General features: G+C 43.9%; 1 protein-coding gene across 4 annotated transcripts; it reads right to left on the reverse strand.

Moving 5' to 3' along the window:
• Positions 1-6,736: 6,736 nt before the first annotated feature.
• On the reverse strand, positions 6,737-21,130 carry C3H8orf89 (chromosome 3 C8orf89 homolog). 4 transcript variants are annotated; one of them, XM_059723972.1, is made up of 8 exons: positions 20,989-21,130; positions 19,268-19,319; positions 14,653-14,816; positions 14,006-14,159; positions 11,741-11,836; positions 9,984-10,094; positions 7,747-7,811; positions 6,737-7,113 (listed from the first exon to the last, which is right to left on the reverse strand). In XM_059723972.1, exons 1-8 carry the CDS (start codon positions 21,038-21,040, stop codon positions 6,962-6,964), a joined length of 846 nt encoding a protein of 281 aa, XP_059579955.1. In that variant the 5' UTR covers positions 21,041-21,130; the 3' UTR covers positions 6,737-6,961. The 4 variants fall into 4 exon arrangements, with proteins under 4 accessions (XP_059579955.1, XP_019354047.1, XP_059579958.1 ...); XM_019498502.2 differs by having other exon boundaries at positions 14,006-14,162; positions 20,989-21,129; XM_059723975.1 differs by lacking the exon at positions 20,989-21,130 and having other exon boundaries at positions 14,006-14,162; positions 14,653-14,813; positions 19,268-19,320.
• Between the last annotated feature and the right edge of the window lie 227 nt (positions 21,131-21,357).

Genomic DNA, 21,357 nt, shown 5'->3' on the forward strand with positions numbered 1-21,357 from the left:
GGGCTCAGGAGTGCAGGAAACCCCCAGACCTTGGGGGTTGCAGCTGCCACAATATCTAGGGCTCCAGAGTGTGGGAAACCCCAAGAGCTAAAGGCAATCTTCCCTGAGTTTCCTGCACTTCTGGGGGAGGGGAGATTGTTGCAGTGGGGATCCTCCAGCCCTGGGGGTGTTCGGGGCACCCCCCATAGCTGGAAGTTCACAGTCATGGGAGCTTGCTTAATAACAGCGCGGGGAGAGCCTGGGATTGGGTTTCCCCTGCACCAGCAATAAGGCATGATGGGTTTTAATATGCCATTCACACAGTTGCGCCTCCTACCATGCCAAATGTGCATGGTAGGAGGCAAGACTGTGTGAATGGCGCATTCAATCCCATTGCTTGCATGTGTAGAGGGGGCTTTAGATTAGATGACAGCATTACTTACTACTTACTTTAAAAGGCTAAAAATTTTGGGTAAGTTCTATATGAAGTATTTGGAAGGGCTAAATGGCTTTCACTGCTGAATCAAGGGTGGGGGGGAGAGGGAAATCACATTTTAAATATTTTGTTGTTGTTGTTAAATTGCCTGAACTCAGTGTAGTCGGAAAACTGTTTTCCTACCAAATTTGCAACATCTTCTGTTTGATGATGAGAGCAGAAGGTGATGCAATGTTTTCTACATAAGACGCATGAAATACCAAGATATTTGTAGTTTCACAGTCCTGCAACAGCCATGCTTGCTTCAACTAGGTTTCCATGGATTATTTCCCAACTTATTCAGGGCTAACTAAAACACAATGAAGAAAATGCTTTGCATATCAAAGGCCTACCATTGTGTTTTTAACTAAGATGATAAATGTTTGTTTTTGTACCTACACCCAAATAAACATACATTGTTCCTTTGCAAGTCTTCTTGGTCTGCAGGTACAGCCCAAATACGTAGCTATGACATTTGCTTGGCAGTGTCTTCAAAGACATTGCCTATTGGTGATGTCAAACAACAAACATTTAAGGACTGTATTCAGTTTCCAAGCAGCTATTGATGTACACTAAACAGTCAACAGTCAAGGTATTGGTCTTATTGCATGTACATTTTTTTCCTCTCGTGTGAAAGGAAGATACTATAATAAAAGATTTATAAGGGCTACATTTCAGTGATGGGGAAAATTTTATTTAGATTTATAGTAGAGTGCTTCATGATCCTTCAAGGTGATCAGTGCTATGCAAAATGCATGATTTTACATATACAGTAAGAGATGACAGTTGATAGGCTAGTTGTCCTATTCTTAGTTTCACTTCCAGTTTGGAGGACTGATGTTTCATTAGATTTGGGTAGAATACTGAAAAATACCAAGTTGGAAACCTTTACCAACAATGACCATAAATTTCATAGATTTCACAGACATTAGGGATGGAAGGGACCTCGGAAGATCTTTGAGTCCAGTCCCCTGCCCAGGAGGCAGGAAGTCAGCTGGAGTCACAGGATCCCAGCAAAATAAATGTCCAATTGACTCTTAAAGGAATCCAGAGTAGGTGCTTGCACAGCAGTCTGTTCCAGGTCTCGGGGGCTCGGACTGTAAAGAAGTTCTTCCTTAGGTCCAGCCTGAAATGGTCTTAGAGAAGTTTGTGACCATTTGATCTTGTCATCCCATGGGTCACTCTGGTGAACAGGCATTCCCCCAGATCCTGATACACACCCCTTATATACTTATAGGCAGCCACCAAGTCCCCGCTGAGCCTGCGCTTTTCCAGGCTGAAGAGTCCTGTAGCTCTCAGCCTCTCATCATAAGGCCTGTTTTCCCGCCTTCTGATCATGCGCATGTCTCTCCTCTGGACTCTCTCAAGCTTCTCCACATCCTTTTAAAATTGTGGAGCCCAGAATTGGATGCAGTGCTCCAGCTGTGGCTTCAACAAGGCCGAATACAGAGGGAGGATGACATCCTGGGATTTACTTGAGAAGCATCTATGGATGCAAGCCAGAGTTTTGCTTGCTTTGCCAGCTGCAATATCATATTGGTGGCTCATATTCATTTTGTGGTCAATCATGACCCCCAATCATGACCCCCACCTTTTGGCCATGGTGCTAGCAAGCGTAGCACTACTGAGCCTATAAGCATGCTGCAGGTTTTTCTTCCCAAGGTGGAGTACCTTGCATCTTTCAGAGTTGAAGGCCATCAGGTTTTCGTCCACCCATTTTCCGAGCCTGTCAAGGTCAGCCTAGATCACCATCCTGTCCTCGGGTGTGGACGCTTTACCCCAAAGTTTGGTGTCATCAGTGAATTTCACCAGTCCGCTCCTGACACCAATGTCCACATCATTAATGAAGATGCTGAAAAGGAGAGGCCCAAGGATGGAGCCTTGGGGGACCCCACTGGTCTTAGCCCACCACAATGACTGACTTTCATCAGCTACCACTCTCTGGATTCGACCTCAAAGCCAATTCCCCAGCCAGCAGACTGTGATGAAGCTGAGTCCACAGTTGACCAGTTTTTCTATAAGGCAATCGTGGAATACCAGATCAAAAGCTTTTTTAAAGTCAAGATATATGACGTCAATCTCTTCTCCCTTGTCCAGGTGATAAATCACCTGGTTGTAGAAGATGAGATTGGGCAGGCAAGACCTACCCGCAACAAACCTGTGCTGGCTATCCCTTAAGAAGTTGCCTTCAGCCAGTTTGTCAAGAATGGTCTCTTTGATGATTTTCTCCAAGATCTTTCCGGGGATGGAGGTCAGGCTGATGGGCCTGTAGTTCCCCAGATCTACTTTCCTCCCTTTCTTGAAGATAGGCACCACATTGGCCTTCTTCCAATCTTCGGGCACTTCTCCTGAGCACCATGAGTTCTCGAAGAACCCTGCCTGTGCCAGAGCTATGATGCTTGCCAGCTCCTTAAGTACCCTGGGGTGTAAGCTGTCTGGGCCAGCTGACTTGAAGGTGTCCAACCTCTCAAAGTGTTCCTTCTTATGGTCAACATTAATGTGGGGCAATTGTTCTCCCTTGCCCTGGCCCTCCCATACCATATTGGGCAGGGCCGTCCCTTGGGGCTGGTGAAAAACTGATGCAAAATACCTGTTAAGCAGGTTGGCCTTTTCCTGGGCGTTGGCTGCCTGTTGACCCATATGGTTTAGCAGGGGTCCAATGTTACCCTTGCTTTTCCTCTGGCTCCCCACATATCTAAAAAAGGACTTTTTATTGTCCTTGATATATGTAGTTGGAGTTGTTGCAGCCTTGGCTTTCCTGATTTGCTCCCTACAGTTCCAGACCAGTGCAGAGTACTTCTCCTTTGGGGTAGATCCAGCCCTCCATCCATTATAGGCCTTTCTTTTTAGACGCAGGAGGTCCACTAGTTCCCTGAAGAGCCAAGGGGGCTGCTGTGCCTTTTTGCTGTCTTTCCTCCGAGACGGGATAGAACTCCCCTCCCTTTGGGCTGTGGTCCCTTAGGGCCTCGCCCACAAGCTTCCTGAGCTTGAAAAGTCAGCTTTCCTGAAGTTGAGGACTTCTGCTTTGCTGACTGACTTGCTAGTTTTACGGTGGATAGTGAAGGTGATCAGCTAGCTCATGGTCGCTGTGTCCCAGCTTCCCTTCGATCATTAGGTCACTGGCTAAGCCATCCCCTGTTGCCAGTACCAGGTTGAGCAGCGCTTTGCCTCTTATCGGTCCACAGACTTCTTGTGTCAGATAGAGCTCATCCACACACAAAAAAGCTTTGCAATTGTTCAGATGTGGCCAAGTACTCTTCCCACGAGCTGTCATGGTAGTTGAAATCTCCCATGACAACCATGCACTGGGAGTGTGCAGCCTCAGCTAGTTCCCTGGCAAATTCCTGATCAAGCTCTTGATCATGGCTAGGAGGTCTGTAATAGACCCACACCATTGTGTCCCCTGTGCCTTGTTTGCCATGGATTTGGACCCAGAGAGTCTCCAATCATCCCCCTGGATGCCCATGTCAGCTTGCAGGGACATGTAGCTTTCCTTGACATAGAGAGCTACCCCCCTGCCCCTTTTGCCCGCATGATCTCTCCTATACAAGGTAAAGCCATCTATACCTGTGGCCCAGTCATAGGTGGAGTCCCACCAGGTTTCCATTATTCCTATGAGATTGTAATCCTTTTGGTTTAGCAGGAGGACCAGTTCCTCCTGTTTGTTCCCCAGGCTCCTGGCATTGGTGTACAGGCACGTGTGTGTCCCATTGGGGGCCCTTGCCTTTCCTACAGATCGCTCTGGGGTTGGGATAGGGGTGTCTTGAGTGCCTTAGCCTGCTGGGTTTACAAAAACTGCCCAGTGGGCTTGCAGTGGCGGTACTCCCCCCATCCCCTGGTGGTCTCAGTTTAAAGCCTGGTCAAGCAGGTGAGCAAGTCTGGCTGAGAAGAGCCTCCTCCCCAGCGGAGTGAGGTGGAGGCCATCTCTTCTCAGCAGCCCACTGCCTCCCTCACTAGAGCAGGCTGTGATCGTGGAAGCTGAAGCTTTCACGATGACGCCAGGGCCACAGTCTCTGATTGACTACCTCGACCCATCTCTGCCTCAGCCCATGACCCACAACCGGGAGGAGTGAGGAAAAGACCACCTGTGCCCCCAACCCCCTAAGCACCACTTCCAGAGCCCTGTAGTTTCTCATGACCCAGCTGGGATCCGTGCTCTGAGCTGTGTCATTCGTGCCCACATGGATAAGGAGCATAGGGTAGTGGTTGGAGGGCCAGAGAATCTTTAGGATCCTCTTGGCTATGTCCCAGATGAGGGCTCCCGGGAAGTAGCAGACTTCCCAGGCTAGAGGGCTGGGGCGGCAGATTGCTCCCTCAGGAGGGAGTTTCCCATGACGAGCACTCTGCATTTTGTCTTAGGGAGGGTAGGAGTGGGTGATCCTCCCTTGCCTGCAGGAGCTGGCATCTCGACAGGCTCTACTGGGGCTGCAAGAGGTTCATATCTGTTGCACAGCCCCAGAGTGGAGGGGACCTTAGTGTGGCAGGCTTTGGGGCCCTTGACGACCTTGGCCCAAACCCCTGGCTGGACAGTATGGGAGATCCTCGAGTCCTCCCTTGTCCTGGAAGGTGACCTTGGTCTACCCTCTGCCTCCAGGGGGTGGAGGGCCTGGCAGTAGGAGTCTATCTCTTGCTCGCCATCCCTGATGGCACGCAGTCTCTGGACTGCAGCCTGGAGCTCCTCTATCTGGCACCCCAGAGACTCCAAAGTAGAGCAAACCCTGCAAGGGGAGGTGGCCATGCTTCTGGTCCCATGAGCCTGGAAACGTGCCAAGCAGCCCCCGCAGCCAGGAGCCAGAGGCTCCGTCTGCATGGAGCCCAGAACCATGGGTTCTGTCTGGGGAAGTACCATCAATTATACAATAGATAACTGATGTCATTCAAATGCTTCAAGTCAGGGATGGTCTTTTATGTATAGTAAAACAGGTATTACATGTTAAACATCCAGAGGTCCTGGAAATGAACCAGGAAATATAATATTTCCAGTTGTAAACAATATCCAATATTGCTTCACCAGGCTTTGTTAATGGAACATTAGGCACTGACTGTAGAACAGCTTTTACATAAGAAGGAACTCAATGCCAGAAATATTTTCTAGTCACTTTGCAGAGAACTAGTATATTTTACAAACAGTGCTGGACCGAAGTAGCTTGTGATGATTACAGACTACTTTCCATTTGCAAGAACAAGACAGGTGCAAGAGAAAAAAATTAGCTTCCACCCAGAGGTTTCCAGTAATTTTTTTATTATGGATGCAGCATTTGCTTATCTTGCTCCTAAAGCAGCTCTGGGATGAAAGGGATGCATGTGAGTGCTCCTTGTCTGTTGCCTGGCCCCTGGACAGAACCTATCTAGAAGCCATGTTTCCAGCAACTCTGCTACTTCTGCTGTTATATTCCCTCTAAAGGAAAGTTTATAAATACAACGGGGCAAGCTGTCTTAATTTACAAAAAGATGACAACACTATATTGGTTTCCCTAAGCTATGCTTCCCATGAAACCTGCTCAAGCCAGCATCCTGGACCAGCCCAGGTGCCACATGAACTGGATCAGGTATGTGGCCAGGGGTCTGTGGGTCTGCTCCAGACTGTGGATTAGCCCCACACCACTCATCCATCTCATGGACCAGATGAGTTTGACACCCCTGATATAGGGGGAGGAAAAAAAATTCAGAGTAGCATAACAAAAGTATCCTCCATAAGCTGCCACACGTAGTGAGAAAGAAATTATGCTGTGCAGGCAGCAATGTTCCCCCATCTCCCATTTGCTCAGCCCTATATCCATAACTGTGGAAAGCAGGGCAGCTCCAGGGTCTAAGTTTATTGCTGACATATAAATAGTAGATTTTATGTGGGAGAAATTCTGCCACCCAGTGGAAGTTCTTTCTCCTTAATTGTAAAGTATTAGAGAAAACAGATTTCTTTGGTCTAAGAACTCAGAAGTAAAACTCACTGAAAGCTAGATGTGGTGTAAGATCTGTATGCAGATTGGGTTTTTTTGTACTGTAACCAAGAACAAGTGGCAAAATTGTGAATACAAACTCATTAAATATACCATCATACGTGACACACAGTCTACCTGTTTATCAATATAGGAGAAACCTAGTAAAGAGAATTCTATGGGCGAACACAAGGTTTTCAGTGGTAGAGGTAATGAAATACACAGTCTATTAATCATTTGAAGATCTAACAACAGACTAGTAGAAATATATTTAGAATTGAAGATTAATATTTCCAGTTAGTTAAGCATAAACACAACTTTGTATTAAGAACACTATGCACCTATCTGTATAAATATAAAATATTTATTAAATATAAATGTTTCTTATATTTACAGTTTACTTACAGTTGGTAGGGGCTTTAGGGGGTTGATAGGTAAGTACAGTTGGTAGGGGTTGGTAGGTAAGTAATCATGGAATATCATACTATAAATTAAATAAAAATTTCTGTATTTTGGTGAATAAAATCTTAGCTCATAAAACAGTATCTTCAAGAGCTTGTTTCTTTGTCTGTCAGCTTGTCCACGTCTCTTGCTTCTTTCCCCTTTTCATTTTTTTGTTTTTCTCTTCATTTATAGTTTCACATTCTAATGAAGCCATTTGAGAAAGTCTTTGCAAGTATTCTGGTGCTGCTCCAGTGACAGGGTCTGTGAAGTGGTGATGAGCTAAAAAGGGGAGTAAAAACCTCGAGTATACAAACATTAAATCAAAACATAACTTAAGAAATAAGCCTTCAAAGGTTCTTATTAACTTTACTTGAAAGACTATTTTTGTTTCATTAAACAATGCCTAATTTACTACTAAAAGGTAGGCATCCCGGTTTCAAATTAAATCTTTATGCCGGGATAGCAAAGTTATAAAAAAGAAGACTGAATGGTATATGCAATTCAAAACACAGAATGCGTTTTTCACAGTCAGACTCTCTTTCAACATCAGTCAAACTTGCAATGAAACAGATAGCAGACAAGCAAATGGTACCAAAAACATAAAAGGTATTGTAGTTTCTAGTTAAAATATTTTTGGTAAATAAAGATGACCGGTTTGCAGTCTCATTTTTAAAAATGTTCTCCTACTTTTCTCTTTCTGTTGCTTCTTATTTTGCCTATCACATGCAAAGTATTACTATTTTCTAAAAAATGTCTTTAATATATATATTTGGAGACACATTTCAGTGTCACTGGTATTAACTATGTTAGATATTGCCGACGGTATAATTTGTTATCTGTCACTCCTTCTAAGCACGGAAACACTATCATGATTTGGATAGCACTACACCTAAAACCAAGTTTATATCTTACCAAATTTATATTCATGCCCAGAGGAACCCAAGTATGTCCTGGAAAGTTTGTTATTCTTCCTGGACCTAGAGACATCACAGCAAAAAGTCCCGATTTTAATATAACTGTATAAAAATGGAAGCCTTATGTAGAGAGAAAAACAGGAATGGTTACATTCTACAGCAAGACAACAGTACGGATACTCCAAAAAACTTCTAAAGGGGGCTGAGAAGGAATTGGTTTTATTTAGACACTGAAGGATTCTTGAATTCTGCAGTAAAAATATGCATTTTTGCAGCCTTTCCATCTATCCTTGTAAGTGTTTTGCACATAAAAAGACTTTAAAGCTAATATCCCTGTGAAATATGGTACTGTCCCCATGTTATTAGCAGGTAAAAGGAGGCACACAGATGTTAAATCGCTTGCCCAGAGCTACAAAGCAAATCAAAGGAGCTGGGACAGAATCCAAGCAAACCTGCCCTTGAGATAAGACACCAGTTAAAGTACACACAGTTGGCCAGAATTTGAGTTCTTTGACACAACTATAGACAATAAAGAGTAAAGAAAATTGATCTCCTACATATCTTACTGAATGGAAGAAGAATCAGAATTGAACTATCCTGGCTTTCCTCAGGAACAATATCTGGGTCAGGAGGCAGCACTGGAACTAGTTTATCTAAAAAAAATAACTGCTTTATATTTTATAGATCTAATACTTTTCTTTTATGTGACCACAAATTTTCTTGGTGAAATGGAATCCTCAGTACATCTCTGGGCAGTTCACCATCCCCTGTTCACAGCCAGAAGAGAACAAACAAGGAGCAAGGCGGAAGGGTCTATCCCTAGGCATTCAGGAGGGTTTCACAGGCTATAAACAGACATCATGCTTGAAGTGGGATCAGCTGTGCTGCGATATGTCCTGGCACAGCTGATCTGCCTCGCTGGATGACATAGACCCAAAGGTTCCAAGTCAGGGTACAGCAGCATGATACTGTGCAGCCAGGGAATCCCCTGCCAAGGGAATCCCCAGGTGTGCCTCAGCAAGTGGGGAAACTTGGAAGGCACTCCCAGACTTTCAGGGTCCCAATCCTCCAAAGGAACTCCTGTGGCAGCTGGGCTAGGGACAGAAGTTACAAATAAATATGTAAAAGTGATCAGAAACCGGTTCAAATCTGTAACACCACAGAAGATAAGTGCACATATACCACTTTCAAAATGCCTGAAACTGGTTTAAAATAAACCTGGATGGATGTATTATCAGGGTTAACTGATTTAGGTTAAATTAGTTTCTTGAACTTCTGTCCCAGATCCTCTCCAGGTTCAAGCTAATTCAGTTCCTCAGCATCCCAGGATGCTTTGCACCTCCCTGCAAGCCCTCATCACAGGCTGAGCAGGCTAGCCTTGTCCCAAGCTGTTTGATCCAATCCAGCAGGGAAGTGTGCTCTAGTGTCCCCCAGCTTCTAGCCTGGGTCACTGCAGGCATATGGCTGCAATTCTGGAATCAAAAGTGAATGTCTGTTTACTTGCTTATCATTTCAATCTATGCAGTTTAGACTAACCTGAGAAGATTGAATCAATTCAGCCACAGGCATTTTGACTGTCCGTACTCAGCCCTGAAGAGCGCGGGCAGCTATGGGTTACCTATGCTCTTCCACCATAAAAGTAAATAGATGTCCACACAAAAAAAGAAGCACAAATTTTTCCACCTATTGTCATAGCCACAATTTTGGGCATTTGTGGTGCAACAATGGGCATGGATACCTATTTGCAAGGGTTTTGTACTACCATAGAAGTTTTTATGACAACACAAAGGCTACGTTTGTTTGCAGCCATATTTCCCAACACTAATTCTGTATTTCACATCTATTTTGCATCTATTTTGAAGTAGTGTTCCTATTTGATTTACTTTTTTTCCAATCTAGAATTTTATTTCACCAAATTACAGTGGTCTCTACTAATTATTATGAATTAAAGGTGAACCAAAAACAGAACATTCAATCTTCTGAAGAATACACTGTACTAGAGTCTAATGCAACACCAAGAAAATAGAACTGCATACATATTAATATTCTCCCTAGAAGATCTCTGTACCAACAGCCCTTTCCCCATATATTCTATATTTTGCACACATTTCTTTCCCACGTGACTATCCCAGGGCACTGCCCCTTGGTGTTCTTTCACTGTACCCTTCTCAGGAGATTCCAAGTATCCAACATTTCTCTATAAAAGAACTGAGCTTGCAACTAAACATTCTTTACCTCCAAGCTCCCATCTCTCCACCTCCACCATGGATGTCTGGCATCTTCAGAGAGCTGGGGTTCCAAGAATCTAATCCTCTCTTTTGCAGATCCACCACATGCACTTCTCTCCTGAAGTGAAAGTAGAGTACTTAAAGCAGGTGTAAAAAGTGAGGAAGTATTTTACAAAGATTATAAGACTTCTAACGCTGGAGCTGACATGGTGCAGAGTAAATTCCATTCTTCTGAAAGTAAGGAATCAGCTCTCAGAAGTCAATGAAACTCTATACTCATCCTTATCCATAAGTAGCCTAAACACTGTCCATTCTTGGTAAAACTAATACACATTGTAAAAAGGTAAAGGCAGGGCAGGGAAACACTTTAGAGACTAACTTGCTCAGAAATGCATAAACTTTTGTAGACAGATACTATGTAAAAGGTGAGGAAGGATAAGGATGTGTGTAGGACTCTAAGAAAAACTGTTAGATTTGGTTTTGAGGAGGGTTCAATATGTGCCATGGTAAGAGCAAGGTTTCTGTTTTATAGATGGGTGGGTGGAGCCAGGAAGGAACTGGCTGTTGAGTCAGTACCAAGGCTGGTCTGTGTTGCAGAAGATATTTCTAGCACTAAATGATGTAATGAAGGTCTCAAGAACACAATCAGGGATAGAGAATCTGATTAACAATCTTTGTTAAAGAAAATAAGTGGTTCTGTAAAGGGCGAGAGAAAAAATGACTTTGACTAATAACAGCAACACTTTTTACAGCAGGGTCTATATACATCAGAGGAATAAACATCCCCTTTAGGACAACACATACTAAATTAAAAGAAGAAAATGCACGGAATACAGTCTGCCAATGAGAAGCTCTGACTGCAAGTCAAGAGTCAACTCTGCCATAAACTTGAGTGTCTTTGAGCAAGTAAGATGAAACCAATTTCCCAAGTCCTTTGTATAAAAACAAATGCAGTAGACTCTGGATCACTTGTGTTGGAATGGTTACCAATTTGCTTCATTCAAGGTGGGTTGAGCTTCTCAGCTGTTTACTGCAGCTTTTGCTTCAAAGGGCACCACTTATCTGATGAGCTTGAACTCATCAGTTCTGTACAGATGATCAGAAAAGAGGCACTCTGAAATAAAAGCCACAGTAAACAGCTGTTCATATGACCAAACTCCAACTATTCCATGTTGATGAAAAGCACAGCAAATACATCTGTGGTTCCATGGTGCTGTTTGCTGTGGCTATATATGCCCCCAGCTAGTTCACAAACCCTTGGTTTCAAAGGGAAGTAAGGAATTTAACCCGGTAAAGAATTTGAGTTCTAATGTAGCACTTCACATAATTTTACTTGAGATTTCACTTCACTTTGAGATACTTGGGAAAAAAAGTGTTACAGAAATGCAAAGAATAGATGGGAAAAGCAATACTGCACTACAAATTGAATGTCTTATAATTCAGATTCTGAAAAACACCAAGGGCAAGCCAAAAACTGCACACAGATCTTGTTTGATATTGTGGAGAATGGAGGAAACCTTTAATTACAAACGGTGCTAAATAAAGCACAAGTGATAGGGCAGATGGAGTAAATTATCTTTACATGTAAATGAAGTAACTGATCCAGTTTCCCAGTCAAATAAAAATCAGTAAAATGTCATATTTAGAAGAGAAAATTTAAAAGGAACTGTGTTAAAAACAAGATTCCTAGGGAAAATATCATTAGAATATTTATTTTGCTTCTGAGGAAAGAATAGTAAAAGATTACTCAAAATGGAGGTTTACCTGCTTTTGCAAAATTCATCTCCTAATATCTGTGATGAGGTAGATGGAAGCAAACGAGTAGCTGGCACATAATTAGGCTCTTTTTTATCATAAAAGCTAAAAAAAAAAACATTAGAACAAGATTTAAACAGAATATATAGTTCTTTATTGAAATGATTCACTGCATAAAAGATACTCTGCAAAATGCCACGAGCAAGCAAACTGAAAGGTCAGTTAATTAAAAGGCACACATAAAAGGCTGCAATGCAAACCTGCTATATAACTCTTTTGTTTCTTAAAAAAGGGATAATTGTGACTGAATTCAGCTATTCCATGGTAAAAAACAGCAAAAGTCAAATTTTAATAATGAACTAAGTTGGGGCAAATTTTAAGGAGCAAGAGGGCAAGCCTGAAAGACCATTCTTATTCACTGTAAACAAGTCATATTTCTCTGTAAGAGTCAATACTTCAGAGAAAAATTATTGTCATGAAGGAGCTATAATGTAAATATGAGAGTATTGTAATATGCACTATGTTGTCAGAAAATGCCAGAGCTATTATACTGTGCTGCAAACAATAGATTTTTAGGGAATACACTGAAAATTAACTTTTGGTTTAGACTCAAGTTTTTCCAGTATAGTTCTGATAGTTATGGGTGTGAAAAGTTAGGTTGGCTAAAGACTATTGCGTGCATGCCCTTCATACCACCAAAATATCCTTTTGCTGGTATAAACGACATTCAGTCTGGGAAGAGCTCCTCTACCAGAAATCCTTTTTATTGGTAGGCAAGACAAAATGTCTCTAATGATTTTTGCCATTGTTTATATTAAACTTAGGTATGTGGCTATTTACTGCTTGAAGCATCTCAAGGTTCTCCAACAGCTTCTCCACACAAGGCAACCACTTGCAAGCAACTGTAAGGTGGAGGATAGGGAGGGGAAATGAAGGGGACCAGAAATGAAGGAAGGCTCCACACCAGCCTACTTGCCACATCAAGTTGTTTTTCAGTTAGCACTGGTATAATTACAAGGAGCAGAGTTAACTTCTTCAACTTTTGTGAGAAAAAAGACCGAGGAACAAGGGGAAGGGAGAGGTAAATGATACTTGTTGCTGAATAGTGAATTTGACCAGCTAGTAGCACACATAAATATGGTGCTACCTGAAAGCAAACTGGTCTGTTATTACACACAAACATCAGCAGGCACAATAGCTTCTTAGCAAGATAAAGCAAAATATTGAAGAAACTTTAAATACTGGAAAAATCAACTTCAACCTAATACTAAACCTTCCCAACACAGTGACTACAAAACACTTGGCTGCTGGCTAACACAGAACACATATATGCTGTATCAAAGGAATTTTTAATGCCTAGTAGAGGATGGTACTCATCTTCTACCTTAGCAACAAAATTAGTTCTAGACTGCTGGATCTCAGATATAAGGAGAAACGTATTTCAGAAGTGTATCCAGAAACAAATTTACCATAAGGGTGATAAGAACTACTTATTTCCCAGACATGCATTCTTAGTTCCAGTCAAAGCATTAACTTGTAGTTCTTTTGGACAAATCCCTTATTCAGAATGAATGGACATTGTTTTTTCTCCACTGGCACTTGGAATGTCTCTTTTGCTCTACAGGCGCAGTGAAAGAACTGCTGATTATACTCCAGTAAAAGCAATGATGTCCAGGGTCAGATCTGCCCTTGGAGCCCTTTGGAGTATAGTGTGCCCTCAGTTGGAACATCTTAAATGAGCTTATTCCAGACCTCCCCAGCCTGTGCAGTTTTAGCAGCATAATAGTGTACAGAGTAGATTTTGCTGGTATAGTGATGCTGGTTGGGGTGAAGAGTTACAATTCCTGACTAACAGATCTAAGCCAGCAAAAAGATTGGACCATGATATGAAATGAATATTGGTTTTAGAGTGTGTGAATTAATGATGTCCAGAAGATATGCCTTGGAACCTACTCTGGTTTGGGAAATAAAGTTATCTTTGCTTTATCTCTGCTTTGGCTCAAAAGAAACATACCTTCAAGATGTTTTTCCCCCATCATTTTTAAATGCTATTCTTCTGATAATATCACTCAAGACTGATATGAATGTGTAAGCTATAAATTATCTTGGGCATAAAAATAACTAAAGAGATGGGAATTCATTTTACAGACCTATAAAATACATACAAGGAGTTGCAAGGTAATCTCTCTTACATGGTGTACTTTGATTGTAAAAGGCTGAAGTGTTCTAAGGGAGAAATACTATCATATGAAAAAATTGAATATAGAAGTATACCCCACTGGAAAAGGTTTAGGAGGATCAAATCCAAATCCTTTTTTCATTTGTAGCACAGGGGATCGGTTTGCTTGGTACTTCTGGATTCCTTGAGTAAGATTTGGTATTGCCATGATCTCCTCACTGTCTCTCAAGCCAAAAGCTGAAGTGTATTCTGCTTTAAATAGATATTTAACAAAAGCATGCATAAAATATCAGCATCTGATCATCATTAGAGCACTATATATAATAATAGTATAAATAAATAGGTCAAGCTCCTTTCATTAAATATGAAATCAGAGCTATATCATTGGGAAGAACACCTTGTGGGCCTCTTTGTTTTAAACCAAGATAACCCAAGAGCTTTACATTCCGCCAAACACGTGGCTATATGGAAGCCTTAGAAACATCAGGAAATGGAAAGTATGTTAGTAATTTAAGGCCAAATGTTTGTGGAGTTAGGAAGAAGACTTGCTCTTTATAAAAAATAAACTATTCATGATTATGACATCATCTTAATTAAGGTCTGTGTGGCGCCTTTCCTAAATGCTAAGTAGTAAACTTGGAGAAATACAGCACTAGAAATCTAGTTGTTACACTGGAAAGGACAGTTTCTTAGTGAAGTTAGCTAAACTCTAGTCTTTAAAACGGCAAACTTAACCATTTACCTTTTTTTATCCTTTGTGTTGTTAATAATGAATTCCTCCAGCTACTTTCAAAGGGAAGGCACCCAAACAAACTTCCTGATGAGGTTTTGTTATTTGGACATTTGTGATGAAAAGTTAGGTTTGGCATTTGTTGTTCTTTTGATGTTTCAGGTGAAAGAGATCTGCTGTCTCAGACATGAAATTAAAAAATGAACACACACACACAATTAATACAAAAACAGGTGTTTAAAGATAAGATGACATTTTCAAAAGTTATCTATTGAGCTGCCAGAATATATAAACATTGGAACCAGGTCCCCCCAACACATGGGAATTAGTTGCAAGTTGCAATCTATTGACAGAGAAACAAAAAGTCAGCAAAATCTGACAGGGAATGAGAAAAGAAAATGGAAAGAACCATTCATTGCAAATACAAAGTTGTTTTGGGATCTCACACACAGCAAAACGGAAGATCACAGGCTTAAAGGATACTTCAAATTGTTTTTTTAGGACACAGTAATCAGGGTTAGAGGCATTTAGCATAAGCAAGTGAAAAAAAATTCTTTGGCTCATCAGTATGTTCTTTTTCTACAAATTACTGGATCCCAATATTATGCCAGGTGCTGTAAACACAGTTAAACTGTCATTTGTTGCATCCAAAGCTTCAAAGATATTTTCCATGCTAGTCAAGAAGGGGAAAGACAGAACTCACCCTTACTCCCATTGAAAAATCAAAGCAGACAGGAACAGCTGTCAAAACCTTTGTGAGAGTTTTGCCCAGTGTCATACAACAGTACTGTGCTTAGACCTCAGAGTTAATTTAGGCAAGAAGCCTCCATGTTTTTACTCCAGGGCTGACCTGAGTCCAGTAACCATACTGCAAACCAAAGATACTGGTGCTGCACTCTTACACTCTTCATGCTTTGTATGAAGATGAGTTGACTGAGGATGGCTGTACTTTACATTGGTTTCTTATAACTCAATTAGGCTGTTCTGACATGAAGGATTGGTGAAATGTACATTTGACACAGTTCCATGATTCTGTGTTAGGGTAGGGATAAACTAATATGGAAATGGCAATATGGGAAGTATTAGGTCAGGGTGGGCAAAATGCCGCCCAAGGGCCGGATGTGGCCTGCCAGGCCATTCTATCTGGCCTGCGGGGCCCCTAAATTTTTAGAAAATTAGTATTTATCTGCCCCTGGCTGCCTATCATGCAGCCCTCGATGGCTTGCCAAAACTCAGTAAGCGGCACTCCGCCCAAAATAATTGCCCGTCCCTGTATTAGGGGGTATCTATACCACCTTTTAGATATTAAACAAATGGATCTAGCGCTGGCAGGTAAATGGAAAATAGTTTAGATTAGTGACAGGAAAAGCTATTAAAAACCCATAATGTCAAGAATTTCCTTAAGTTTTTAGTGATGGGGAACAGAATCATCCACTAGAATGCAAACAAATATTTCTGAGCTAGTCCAGTTTTTTACATTAATCTCATTAACCAAGAAAGACCAAGTCCTTGGAACGAAGCGTGTCTGATATATATTCAGTGAGCAATATACATCAGCCCTCATCAAGATAGAATCCAAGGTTGAGGAAGTAGAAGGATTGTGGGTTAGGCTACATGGGGGGCAAGGAGAAAGGGATTTAGTGGTAGGGGTCTGCTACAGACCCCCACACCAAGGGGAAGAAATAGATGCGGGGCTCCTGAGGCAACTCTCGGAGACCATAAAAGCTAAAGAGGCAGTAGTCATGGGGGACCTAAACTACCCGGACATCTGCTGGGAGACGCAGACAGCAAGGTCCCATCGCTCACGCAGGTTTCTAACCTCCATCTGACACAGGAGGTGCATGGTCCCACTAGGGGGAATGCCATACTGGATCTGGTATTGGCAACAGGGATGACATGATAGGGGACCTCCAGATCGGTAGCCATTTGGGAGACAGTGATCACCTAATAATAGAATTCAACATAAGACGTCGAGTGGGTAAGGTAACTAGTAGGGTGAAAGTACTAGACTTTAGGAAAGCTGATCTCAATGCACTCAGGTGATTAGTCAAGGACGCACTGCAGAGTAGGAGTTTTGAAGGGATGGGAGCCCAAGAAGGGTGGCTGTGCCTTAAGGAAACAATCCTTCGGGCACAAAGCAAGACGATCCCCGAGCGAGGCAGAAAAGGGAAAGGGGCCAGGAGGCTTCCATGGCTGACCAGAGAAATCCAGGGCAGCCTAAGGGCCAAAAGGGGAGCACATAAAAAGTGGAAACAGGGTGAGATCACTAAAGATGAATATACCTCCTCTGCTCGTGCTTGTAGGGAGGCAGTTAGGCAGGCCAAAGCTACCGTGGAGCTGAGGATGGCAACCCAAGTAAAAGACAACAAGAAATTGTTTTTTTAGATATATTGGGAGTAAAAGGAAGGCCCAGGGAGGAATAGGACCCCTGCTAAATGGGCAGAAACAATTGGTGACAGACAGGGGGGACAAGGCTGAACTCCTCAACGAGTTCTTTGCCTCAGTGTTCCTAAGTGAGGGGCATGACAACTCTCTCACTGGGGTTGTAGAGAGGCAGCAGCAAGGCGCCAGACTTCCATACGTAGATCCTGAGGTGGTGCAGAGTCACTTGGAAGAACTGGATGCCTTTAAGTCGGCAGGCCCGGATGAGCTCCATCTGAGGGTGCTGAAGGCACTGGCCGACATCATTGCAGAGCCACTGGCGGGAATATTCGAACGCTCGTGGCGCACGGGCCAAGTCCCAGAGGACAGGAAAAGGGTTAACGTGGTCCCCATTTTCAAAAAGGGGAGGAAGGAGGACCCGGGCAACTATAGGCCGGTCAGTCTCACCTCCATCCTTGGTAAAGTCTTTGAAAAAATTATCAAGGCTCACATTTGTGAGAGCCCGGCAGGGCAAATTATGCTGAGGGGAAACCAGCACGGGTTTGTGGCGGGCAGATCGTGCCTGACCAATCTAGTCTCTTTCTATGACCAGGTTACGAAATGCCTGGACACAGGAGGAGGGGTGGATGTCGTATACTTAAGACTTCAGGAAGGCCTTCGATACGGTATCCCACCCCATACTGGTGAACAAGTTAAGAGGCTGTGATGTGGATGACTACACAGTCCGGTGGGTGGCGAATTGGCTAGAGGGTTGCACCCAAAGAGTCGTGGTGGATGGGTCGGTCTTGACCTGGAAGGGTGTGGGCAGTGGGGTCCCGCAGGGCTCGGTCCTTGGACTGATACTCTTTAATGTCTTCATCAGTGACTTGGACGAGGGAGTCAAATGTACTCTGTCCAAGTTTGCAGATGACACAAAGCTATGGGGAGAAGTGGACACGCCGGAGGGCAGGGAACAGCTGCAGGCAGACCTGGACAGGTTAGACAAGTGGGCAGAAAACAACAGGATGCAGTTCAACAAGGAGAAATGCAAAGTGCTGCACCTAGGGAGGAAAAATGTCCAGCACACCTACAGCCTAGGGAATGACCTGCTGGGTGGCACAGAGGTGGAAAGGGATCTCGGAGTCCTAGTGGACTCCAAGATGAACATGAGCCGGCAGTGTGACGAAGCCATCAGAAAAGCCAATAGCACTTTATCGTGCATCAGCAGATGCATGACGAATAGGTCCAGGGAGGTGATACTTCTCCTCTATAGGGCGCTGGTCAGACCGCAGTTGGAGTACTGCGTGCAATTCTGGGCGCCGCACTTCAAGAAGGATGCGGATAACCTGGAGAGGGTCCAGAGAAGGGCAACTCGTATGGTCAAGGGCCTGCAGACCAAGCCCTACGAGGAGAGACTAGAGAAACTGGACCTTTTCAGCCTCTGCAAGAGAAGGTTGAGAGGCGACCTTGTGGCTGCCTTTAAGTTCATCACGGGGGCACAGAAGGGAATTGGTGAGTATTTATTCACCAAGGTGCCCCCGGGGGTTACAAGAAACAATGGCCACAAGCTAGCAGAGAGCAGATTTAGATTGGACATTAGGAAGAACTTCTTCACAGTTCGAGTGGCCAAGGTCTGGAACGGGCTCCCAAGGGAGGTGGTGCTCTCCCCTACCCTGGGGGTCTTCAAGAGGAGGTTAGATGAGTATCTAGCTGGGGTCATCTAGACCCAGCACTCTTTCCTGCTTATGCATGGGGTCGGACTCGATGATCTATTGAGGTCCCTTCCGACCCTAACATCTATGAATCTATGAATCTATATCTCTTAATTGTGGGTGAAATTTGAAGTGTTACTGTCAATAGGGCATGTCTATCCAAATTGCATGCGACACCTGATCTAACACCCATCTTTTGCCACCTTTAATAAAAAAGGATTTTTAGCTTGTATTCTACCTAATGCTGCTTGCAGAACCATCATTTTTTGCCTGAGCCACATGTACAATACCAGAAAGCTCCTGGAACCAAGGGTTAAGTCAAGTGTTATTTGGGGCTGACCTCTTTTTTGAATTCTAGGTTTAGCTGAACTGCTTCTACAGGTGTGAGTGGCCCCAGTATAGGACAAAGCAACAAAGGATACAAATGACTGGATTCCAGGGTTGTAATGTCAGTCTTACTTAAGTCAGTGGCAGAATTCTCATGGACTTCAATTGTTTATATCATAAGCCACCATATTAATTGCTTATTTCATATTCCATATTTAAATACTCACCATTCAGGAAGGAACGAAGACTCTGGGTACTTAATTTCTTTTATGCGAGATTCTGCAACACAAACGAATAAAATGCAGATCAACATCCTGAACACCAGAGGTCTGACACCCAAAGAAAAAGGTGAATAAACTCTAGTTTTATTTGCTGTTGAGAGCAAAAATCTCAATTTCTAAATTACCTTTTCAACCATTTGTCACATGACAGCTTCCATAATATCAATGAATTGATAAGATTTGTTTTCCTGAGAGTTAGTGATAAACTCAACATCCTGGAGAATTTCTGATTTCCCACTCACATTCCCTGTAGCTTCAATTACACACTCACTTTGTCTCTAAGCTGTAACGTAGTACGCTCAACAGTGCCAAACAGCTGTTATGTTTCACCCCTTCCCCCAGCTGTCTAAATTTCCATGATGATGGATGCAAATCTTGAATGATTTATATGTATCCTTTATACAGAAAGATTTTATATTTCTATAGATATTAAAATATATATTTTACCTATTTTACGAATTAGGAAGCTCTAAGGACTTTCAAGCAGAACTCTCCATTAAGGCAATGGGAGTGTATTTAGAAATAATTAAGCATTACAATAATCCATTTGTTTTTAGATTAAAATTATCATAGGCCCCTGCTACACGTTACATATATTATGTAGTTAACTGGTTAATAGCGCAATAAATGTAGACCAGCCACATGTGCAAAGTAATCATCACATGATAAAAATTACTTTCCAGCTATAAAAAGATACAACCAGCTATGAAGTTAGTGCTTGAAAACGTGTAAAAACTGGTTTCTATCCAGCTTTAATCTGAATGTGTAGCAGAGTCCATAGTTTGATACTATTTTTGCTAGTTATCAGAAACTGTGTTTAAGCAGGTGCCTTCTTCATGACTCCAGCCCTATTCATCATCCTGGGACAGAGGTACCACCAAGTTAGTGACACCTCTATGGCAACAGTGTAAAAAGGTCGAGAACCACCAGACTTGAGGTGGCCCTTGGAACATGCCAGCTGTTAGTTTTCCCTTTTTTTGTTTTGCTTTTGACTATAGAGAAATAATAGAGCAATTCTTCCATCGCAAAGAACTCAGAAAGCCCCCAACTGGTTCTAAACACTGTGGATTCCTAATTGGAAACACTGATTTAAGCAGAGCTCTCCTTCATGACTCGAGGCACCCCTGGACAGGCTCACAGCAGCCCTCAGGAATAGCCAGCTGTTTGTTTCCCCTCCGTTTGTTTTTTGGTTACGAACAAGAAAACAAGAGAGCAGGTCTTTTGTTGCAAAGCACTGGGCAAGACCACTGTAGACTCCCATTTGGAGGCCTGGCACCCTGACAGGATCTCAGGGCGGCCTGGTTGAGACTCATCCCCACGGAGCGAGGTCGGAGGGCGATTCCTGCCTCTTTTCCTACCCGGTACCCTCCAGCGCCGCCTCTAGGCCCGGGCCACAGCCCAGACCCCCTGGTGGGGGTCCTAGCAAAGAAAGGTACTATGCTTTTCGTATTTCCAGAACAGCCTTATTCCTCCCCCGCTGCCTCCCCTCTGCCGGGGGCGCCGCTCTCCTCCCACCCTCCCCCTCCCTAGGGCTCCCCCGAGGGGTCCGCGCCACCCCCGCGCCTGCCGGGTCGGGCTGGGAGAGCGCGGCGCCCCGCGGAGGAGCTCCGCTTCCCGCCGCCGCGGCCCGAAGGGCTCAGGCACGTCCAGCCCCGCGGCCCACGCACCGCGGTCCCCCCAGCGGCAGCGGGAGCGCGGCTGGCTCCGGCTCCGGCTCATGGCGCACGGCAGCGGCAGCGGCAGCGGCGACCCCTCGAGGCGCTCGTAGCCCGCGCCAAGCCGAACCCCGCCCTCGCCCGCCTGTTGCCAGGTAACGTAGGGGCGGGGCCGGGCTAGGCGCGGCCCCAGACGGCAGTGGGCGGGGCGGGCCACGTGGTGTGGAGCCCCCGGGGTGCCAGGGGCAGAGACATGGTGATTGTGGCCCCATCCTGGTGGGGCTCGGGAGCTATGAAGGCCCTGAGCGGAGCAGCTGGTGGGAGGGCTACGCTGCTCTCTCTGGGCCTGAGCTTCCGCGGCAGGCTCTGCGGAACCAGGCG

This window comes from Alligator mississippiensis, chromosome 3 (genome assembly GCF_030867095.1).
Source record: "Alligator mississippiensis isolate rAllMis1 chromosome 3, rAllMis1, whole genome shotgun sequence".
NCBI classification, from domain to species: domain Eukaryota; kingdom Metazoa; phylum Chordata; order Crocodylia; family Alligatoridae; genus Alligator; species Alligator mississippiensis.

Coding starts and splice junctions, on each gene's coding strand:
- C3H8orf89 (XM_019498502.2), bottom strand. CDS start 21,040: ATGAGCCGGAGCCGGAGCCAGCCGCGCTCCCGCTGCCGCTGGGGGGAC. Junction 14,817..19,267: donor TCTTCGTTCCTTCCTGAATG/GTGAGTATTTAA, acceptor TGTCTGAGACAG/CAGATCTCTTTCACCTGAAA. Junction 7,812..9,983: donor GGAGAGATGGGAGCTTGGAG/GTAAAGAATGTT, acceptor TGATGTCTCTAG/GTCCAGGAAGAATAACAAAC.